Here is a 7,688-nt window from a genome sequence, read left to right as displayed (position 1 = left end):
GGGGGCCACCGGGACACCCCGCGGGCGAGGAGGAGGAGGAGGAGGAGGAGGGGGAGGAGGAGGAGGAAGCGAACCCACCGGGGGCCGTGTGCGCGCCCCCCCCCCCCCCGCCGCGCCGCCCCCCCCCATGCCGCAGGTTTGGTGACATCCAAAGACGGTTTCAGAGCACTTTCAATCCCTGCGGTTTGGTTTATTTTTTTGGTTTTCTGGGATGCGGGGGGGGGGGCGGAGGGGAGGAAGAGGAGGAGGTTTTGCCTCCCCCCTCCCCCCACGGCCCCCCCCCCCGTTTTTTGGATACAAATATATATATATATTTATTGGCCAAGAACTTGGTGCTGCTAAAAACAGGAGTGAGACCCAAAACGAACCGCGGGTGGAGAAAAACGGAGCTGGAGGCGGCGGCAGCTGGGGGGGGTCCTGCCGCCCCCCCCCCCCCCCCCCCCCCCCAAATTTACGGACCCTCCGGCAGGAGCAGACTCGGGCCGGGCACCGCAGCGGCCCCCACCTCCTCGGGGTTCATTTTTAAACGTTTTTTTGAGGGGGGGCGTGCGTTTTTGGGGTCCCTTCGGAGGCAGAAGCCAGTGGGCACAGCCCCCCCCCCCCCCCCCCCATCCTGAGGATCCCCAAAATCCATCTGGGGGGGTGGGAAGGCGGGAGAGGGGGGAGGGGACTCGCTTTGCCTTGTGCCCACCGGGCGCCTGTACATAAACTCGTGTATAGAGCCGGGGGGGGGGGGTGGATGATGATGATGATGATGATGACGATGATGATGATGATGGGGGTGTGTGTGGGGGGGGGGTCGCGTCCCCCCCCCGAGCCGCGACAAACTCATCGCTATTCCCGACTTTTTGGTTCCGTTTCCTCGGCGAATATTAACGCTGTTATTTTTTATACGCTTTTTAAGCCTTAACTCATCGTTTATTTGTGTTTTTTGGTTTTTTTTTTCCCTTCGTTTATTCCCCCCCGGGTCTTTTCTTTCCCGTCTGTTTATTAATTTTTAACAACCCCCCTTTATTTTTTACACCCCCCCCCAATTCCGCGTCCCCCCCTCGATGTTGTACGATACTCAATATTGTAACCTTTTTTGTCAGCATGTTAATTCCGTGTAAATACGCCTCTTATACACCTACCCCCCCCCCCGACCCCCCCCTCCCCATTTTGGGGCTTTTTTTTTTGTTGGTTGTTTCATTTCCCGGCCCTGGAACCAGTTCTGTTATTAAAAAAGGAGAAAAAAAAGAAAAAAAAAAGGAGAAAAGAACAAAAAAAATAAGCCCCCCCCCCCCCCCCTTCCATTTGTGGTTCACGGAGAAGCTGCGGGGGGGGGGGCAGGGGGGAGGTCCACTGTGTCGGAAAAAAAAAAGGTGTGACCCCCCACCCCCCGCCCCTCCCCTCCCCCCGCCGAAACCGGCACCCGATTTCCAAAAAAAAGGAAAAAAAAAAAAAGAAAAAAAAAGAATAAACCAGAAGGACGCCGACAAAAAAAGAAAACTGAGAAATGAGTAAATTTTGTCCGTGGTTTGGTGCGGAAGAGCCGGAAAAGGCAAAATGGAGGTGGAAACGGGGGGGGGGCAGCGGGTGGGGTGGGTGGGGGGACCCCCGGGGAGCAGCAGGCTGGGGGGGCACCAGCTCTGGGGACACCTCACCGCGGCCACCACTGCCATGGACAGCAGCGCTGGGGGCACCGTGGCGCCAGGGGCACCGCAGCGCCAGGGACACCGTGGCAGCAGGGACACCACAGCACCGGGGACACTGCAGCACCGTGGGCACCAGGACACCGGCTCCGAGGACGTGTCACCACACAGGGCCCAGCACTGGGGACATCTCACGGGGGGCACCACCTCTGGGGACACCTCCCTGTGGCCACCAGCTCTGGGGACCTTCTGCCACCAGCGCCAGCCTCGGAGACATGTCAGCACCATGGGTGGCAGCTGCAGGGACGCCACCGGCTCCGAGGGGCTGTCACCACCTGCAGGGACATCTGACCATGGCCACCAGCTCCAGGGACATCTCACCAACATGGTGCCAGCTCTGGGGATGCCTCACCACAGCCGCCAGCACCAGGGACATGTCACTGTGGACAACAGCCTTGGGCACATGGCACCAACATGGGCACCTGTGGCAGGGACACCTCACCTCCACAGGCACCAGCTCCAGGGACATGCCACCACCACACTTACCAGGTCTGGGGACAACTTAGAATGGGCAACATCTCTATGGCCACCTCACCAATGTGGGACCAGCTCTGGGGACACGTCCACCACAGGCACCAGCTCCAAGGATGTGTCACCACCATGGCCATGAGCCCCAGGGGCATCTCACCATGGCTGCCATCTCCATGGCCACCTCACCAACGTGGGCACCAGCTCTGGGGACATCTTAACCACAGGCCACCTGCTCACTGGGACCACCATTTCTGGGGACACCTTACCACGGGCACCAGCTCCAAGGCAACGTCACCACCATGGGCACATGCCCAAGAGACACCTCACCACCGTGGCCACCAGCTCCGGGGCCACCACAGTGCCACCGTGTCCCCTCCCCACCCTGGTGTTCTCTGGGGCCCCGTGTCCCCACCGCAGCCCCACCCCCCACTGGGATTTTGGGCTCCTGTGAGGAGGGACCCCCCCACCCCAGCGGGCAGCCCCAGGGCCCCATCCCCCCACGGCGCACCCCACCCCCCTGGGTGCAGTCGGGGACACCCCCCAGGGCGCTGCCTCAGTTTACCCGACAAAGAAACTGGGCGGGCGGGGGTGGAAAACTGGGGGGGCCCCAAATTTTTCTTTTTTTTTTTCAGTGTTTATTAAAAACAAAAAAAAAAGGAAAAAGGGGGGGGGAGGGGTGTGTATTTTTTTTTTTCCTTTTTTTTTCCCATTTCTTTTCTTAAAAAGACCGTGGTGGCCGCGGGGGGGGTGTGTGTGTGGGGAGGGGGGCGTGTGTGTCCTCACCTACCTGGGGGTCCCCCCTACTGCCACCACACTCTACTAAGGTGCCCCCAGAACAGCCCCAGTGTGGGGTGGGGGGGTGACTCCTCTGCACCCCAAAACGCCCCCCCCACCCCCCCCGTGGCTACCATCCCCCCGGGGCTGGTGGCCCAAATCCCGGCTGCAATGGGGGGGGACACGTTAAGGCAATCGTCCTGCTTCGCCCTGCCGTTTTGGGGAGGGGGGGTGCGGGGGGGACAGGGGGAGACGCAGGGACCCCCCTCCCTGCTGGAGAAGGGTGGTGGGGGGGGGCGGGTGTGATCCCCCCCCCGTACTGGGGGGGCCACGCTACAGCTACGGGCTATGTACACGCCCCCGGGGTGGGGGGGCCGGCCCGGGGCTCGGTCGTGCTCACAAGTGGCCTCCACCCCCCACCAAATAACTCCCTCCCCACCCCTCCCCACGGGCGGGCAGGGGGGCGGTGGGGGGGGCCCGGTGCTGCCCCCCACCCCGCCGGCTCTAGGAGTCCTTGAGCATGCTGATGCGGGCGTAGATCTTGAGCGCCGGCCCCAGCTTGATGTTCATGGTGCTCATCAGGTGGTCCTCCTTGAGCAGCAGCAGCGCCTGCCCGTCGATCTCCTGCGCCCGGAACTCCTCCGCGATCTCCTGGCAGCCTGCGGGGGGGCACGCTCAGCAAACACCCCCGAAACAGGGTGGGCACACACGGGCACGGAGCAGGGACACAGGGGTGAATGCAGGCATAGAGCAGGGACACGCGGGCCCATGGGGGCATAGAGCAGGGACACGCGGGCACAGAGCGGGCACACACAGGCACGGATCGGGTACACATGGGCACACATGTGCACGGGTCAGGTACACACGTGCACAGATCGGGCACACACATGCACGGATCAGGTACATGCGTGCACGGATTGGGTACATGTGGGTACACACGTGCCTGGATTAGGTAGTACACGCGGGCACACACGTGCACGGATGGGGTACATGCGGGCACACACATGTGCATGGATCAAGTACACGTGCACAGATCAGGTACACATGTACACACAGGTACATGGATTAGGTACACACGTGCATGGATCACGTACACACATGCACACGTGCACAGATCAGGTACAGACGTGCACACACGTGCACATGGATCAGATACATGTGCACAAATCAAGTACACAGGTGCATGCATCAGGCACACGTGCACACAGACATGCATGGTTCAGGCACACATGTGCACACAAACATGCAGAGATCATGTTATACATGTGCACACACACGCGCACTGTTCAGGTACAGATGTACAACACACGTGCACGCACATGCATGGATCAGGTACACACGTGCACACACGTGCACACGAGGCACACATGTGCATACACAGGTGCACAAGTGCACACATGTGCGAGGATCAGGCACACACGTGCACACACAGGTGCACACGTGCACGGATCAAGTACACACATGCACAGATCAGGTACACATGTGCACACACACACGTGCACAGATCAGGCACACCTCCCCCAACCCGTGGGGGCACACGCGTCCCGCTCCCTCTCCCGCCCGCCCTCACCCGGCAGTGAGCGGATGAACTCGTAGACGTCCTCCACGTTCCACTTGCTGGGCTCGCTGGGCAGGAAGCGGTGCCCGATGCCCGCCAGGTCGCGCACGTGCACGTCCGGCAGCTCCATGTCGCGCAGCTCCAGCTCGCGCTCGCCCTGCCGGCGCCGGGACGCGGAGGAGCTGGCCGAGATGGGGGAGAGCGGCTCCTCGTAGCTGGAGTTGTCGGAGCAGCGGCTGGAATCCTCCTGGCTGTGGTTGAGCTGCAACGACGCCGTCACCGACAGCGGCACCGCGCCCGGCGAGAGCGACGCCGGCGGCTGCGGGACGGAGCGGCACCGGCCTCAGCGCCCACCCCGCGCCCGCCCGCCGTCCGGGCGCTGCCCGTTTCCCCCCCGGCCCTCACCTGCTTCTTGGGGTCTTTGCTGAGGGGGGGCAGCGTCCCCTTGCAGGCGCGGCGGCGGCCGTGGGGGGGGCCGCCGGGTTTCTGCAGTTTGCTGCGGTCAGGGTGGAACAAACCCACCCGCTTCGTGCAGCCCACGTTGTACCTGGGGGGGGAGAAGGGGGGGGCTGTAGCCTGGGGGGGGCTGGATCCTGGGAGGGGGGGCTGGGTCCTGGATCCTGCTGAGGGGGGGCTGGGTCCTGCTTGGGGCGGGGAGGGCTGGGAGCTGGGTCCTGCTGGGGGGGGGGAGCGCTGGGAGCTGGGTCCTGCTGGGGGGGGGGGAGGGCTGGGAGCTGGGTCCTGCTGGGGGGGGGGGAGGGCTGGGAGCTGGATCCTGCTGGGGGGGGGGGAGGGCTGGATCCTGCTGGGGGGGGGGGGGGGGGGGGGCTGGATCCTGCTGGGGGTGGGGGGGGACGGACGGGGTGGATCCTGCTGGGGGGGAATGGCTGGATCCTGCCGGGGGGGCGCTGAGGACAGGTAATTATTTTTGGGGGGGGGGGGGGGGGGGGGGGTGGGGGGTGTGTGTGTGTTGTGGGGTGGGGGTTACCTCTTGGCACAAGCCATGGAGCAGAAGCGCTTGGAGCGCTTGAATTTGTAAGCGAAGTCGACGCGGCCGCAGAGTTCGCATTTCAGTTTGGGGGGGTTCCCCTCCTCTTTGGATTCTGGGGGGCGCGGGGGGGCGCCCAGAGAGAGGAAAAAAACCCACAACCAGCTCAGCCGCGGGAGGAGCCCCGAAACCTCCGCCGCTCTTCGTGCGGGGAGGGCGGCTTTGCCGTACGCCGAGCCGGTGAGGAAGTCGCGGCGGGGGGGCGGGCGCTACCTTGGAGATAAGGTTCTTCCATCTCGGAGTCGGTGGTGGTGGTGTTGTCCTGCTGCGGGAGTTTCTCCGCCAACAGCTCCTGCGCATACTTCTTCTTCAGGTTCCCCACCAGCAACGAGGAGCGCCCCACCTGCGCCGGGGGTAAAAAAACCCACCAGTGGGTCCCAGCCCCATCCCAACACATCCTCGGCAACAAGGATGCGGGTGGTGGTCGGAAGGGAAAATCCAAAGGCGTTACCGGGAACGGTTCTGCCCCTTCCTGGATGACGAAGCCCTCGATAACGTGGGTGAGGATCTGGGGTTTCACGATGGCCTGAGGCGGTTTGTTCTCACCATTGTGGGGGGCAGCGCCGGCGACGGTGGACGCAGAGCTCCCGGTGCCCGAGGTCATGCCGGGAACGCTGGCCAGGGGCTGCGGCTGAGCATGAAGGCGGTCGGCGGGCGGCTCTGCGGGGGGGGGGGTGGCGGGGGGGAAACAACAAAAAAAAACAACAAAAAACGGGAGGCGGCGGGAGGGGGGAGCTGGGGACACGGCCGCGGGTGGGGACGGGGCCGCGGTGACGCGCGCGGTGACGCCGGGGGCGGCATTACCATACAGCTGCTCCGGGGAGCGGGGGAAGGGGGGTGAGGAGCAGCTGCCGCCGCTCCCAGTGGGTCCCAGTAAAGCCTCGAGAAGGCCCCCGTGAGGCTTCGTTGTGTGCTGGGCGGGGGGGGGAGGGCAGGCGCGTGGGGAGCCCCCAAACCCCCCGTGAGCCCCGAAATATCCCGGGGGGCCCCCGACAGGCCCCGAGTACCCCGGTAGAATCTCAAGAACCCCCCGAAAACGCCCGGTAACCCCCGGTAAAGCCGCAACACGCCCCGGTACGGCCCGATCTGCCCCGGTACGCCCCCGCGAGCCCCCGTCTCCCCCAGTGAGGCCTCGCCCGCCCCCGCACGGCGCGCTGGGTGCCGGTGGAGCCCCGGTGGGGCCCCGGTAGAGCCCCGGTAGGCCGCACTAGGCCCCGGTAGGCCTCGGCACCTTTGTCCGGCGGCGCAGCCCGCTCCCCCCCGCCCCTACCTGCGCCCGGGCCGCGGGCGGCTGCGGGGCCGGGACGGGGGGGGGGGGGCGGTGCGGGGCGGATGCGGAAGTGAGGTCAGCGCCCGCCGCCCCGCCGGGCCGAGCCGGGCCGGAGCAGGCCGAGCGCCGCCGGGGCGGGTGTGGGCGGGGCCGGGCCGCACTCACCGGCGGCGCTCAGCGGCTCGGCGGCCCCATGGCGCGGACAAAGGCGGCGCGGGCGGGCGGCGGCGGCGGCGGCGGAGCGCGGACAAAGGCGGCGGCGGCGGCGGCGGGGCCGGGCCGGGCCGGGGCGGCGGCGGCGGCTGCTGCTGCGCGGGGAGGGCGGGGCCTGGCGCTGGCCACGCCCCCCGCGCCTCTATTGGCCGCCGCCGCGCGCGCGCGCCCGCGGGCGGAGCCTCGGGGCCGGGCCGCTGGGCGGGGCCACAGGAGGGGCGTGGCCGCGGGAAGGGGCGGGGCCACGCCAGGCCACGCCTCCCGCCGCCGCCGCCGGGGCCCACGCGTGCGGCCGGGCGCCCCCCGCGGACGCGCGCGCGATCCGGCAACGTGGCGGGGACCCCCCCCCCCCACCCCCAGCGCAAACAAAGCGGGGCCCCGCCCCCAGCCCCACCCCCCCCACTGTGTCACCCGTGGGGTGACGTCACGGCCACGCGCGGGCCCCCAGCCCTGCCCACCCGTGCCTCAGTTTCCCCCAAACGCAGCCCAGTACGGGGCGGGGGGGGCAGCTCCGCCCCACGAGTGGGTGCCCGCGGTGGGAGGGGGTGCGTGGGGCTTACCGTGAGCGGGGGGCCGCTCGCCCTCGGGGGCGCCGGGGCCCGGGGGGGCAGCGGGCGGCGAGAGGGCGGGGGGCTGCGGCGGGGCGGCGGGCGGGCTCTCGGC

At 66.6% G+C, this 7,688-nt stretch overlaps 1 protein-coding gene across 2 annotated transcripts; it reads right to left on the bottom strand.

Moving 5' to 3' along the window:
- Positions 1-3,394: 3,394 nt before the first annotated feature.
- Positions 3,395-6,202, bottom strand: PHC2 (polyhomeotic homolog 2). Of its 2 annotated transcripts, none has more exons than XM_086630520.1 (6): positions 5,994-6,202; positions 5,756-5,885; positions 5,483-5,597; positions 4,900-5,041; positions 4,507-4,813; positions 3,395-3,595 (listed from the first exon to the last, which is right to left on the bottom strand). In XM_086630520.1, exons 1-6 carry the CDS (start codon positions 6,144-6,146, stop codon positions 3,441-3,443), a joined length of 1,002 nt encoding a protein of 333 aa, XP_086486646.1. In that variant the 5' UTR covers positions 6,147-6,202; the 3' UTR covers positions 3,395-3,440. The 2 variants fall into 2 exon arrangements, with proteins under 2 accessions (XP_086486646.1, XP_086486645.1); XM_086630519.1 differs by having other exon boundaries at positions 4,507-4,756; positions 5,994-6,179.
- Between the last annotated feature and the right edge of the window lie 1,486 nt (positions 6,203-7,688).

Source organism: Tauraco erythrolophus, unplaced genomic scaffold (genome assembly GCF_009769465.1).
Source record: "Tauraco erythrolophus isolate bTauEry1 unplaced genomic scaffold, bTauEry1.pri scaffold_122_arrow_ctg1, whole genome shotgun sequence".
Classification (NCBI taxonomy): Eukaryota; Metazoa; Chordata; class Aves; order Musophagiformes; family Musophagidae; genus Tauraco; species Tauraco erythrolophus.
This window is presented reverse-complemented; position numbering and strand designations above follow the sequence as displayed.

Coding starts and splice junctions, on each gene's coding strand:
- PHC2 (XM_086630520.1), bottom strand. CDS start 6,146: ATGACCTCGGGCACCGGGAGCTCTGCGTCCACCGTCGCCGGCGCTGCC. Junction 5,042..5,482: donor TCCATGGCTTGTGCCAAGAG/GTAACCCCCACC, acceptor CTCCCCCCCCAG/GTACAACGTGGGCTGCACGA. Junction 4,814..4,899: donor GCAAAGACCCCAAGAAGCAG/GTGAGGGCCGGG, acceptor TCCGTCCCGCAG/CCGCCGGCGTCGCTCTCGCC.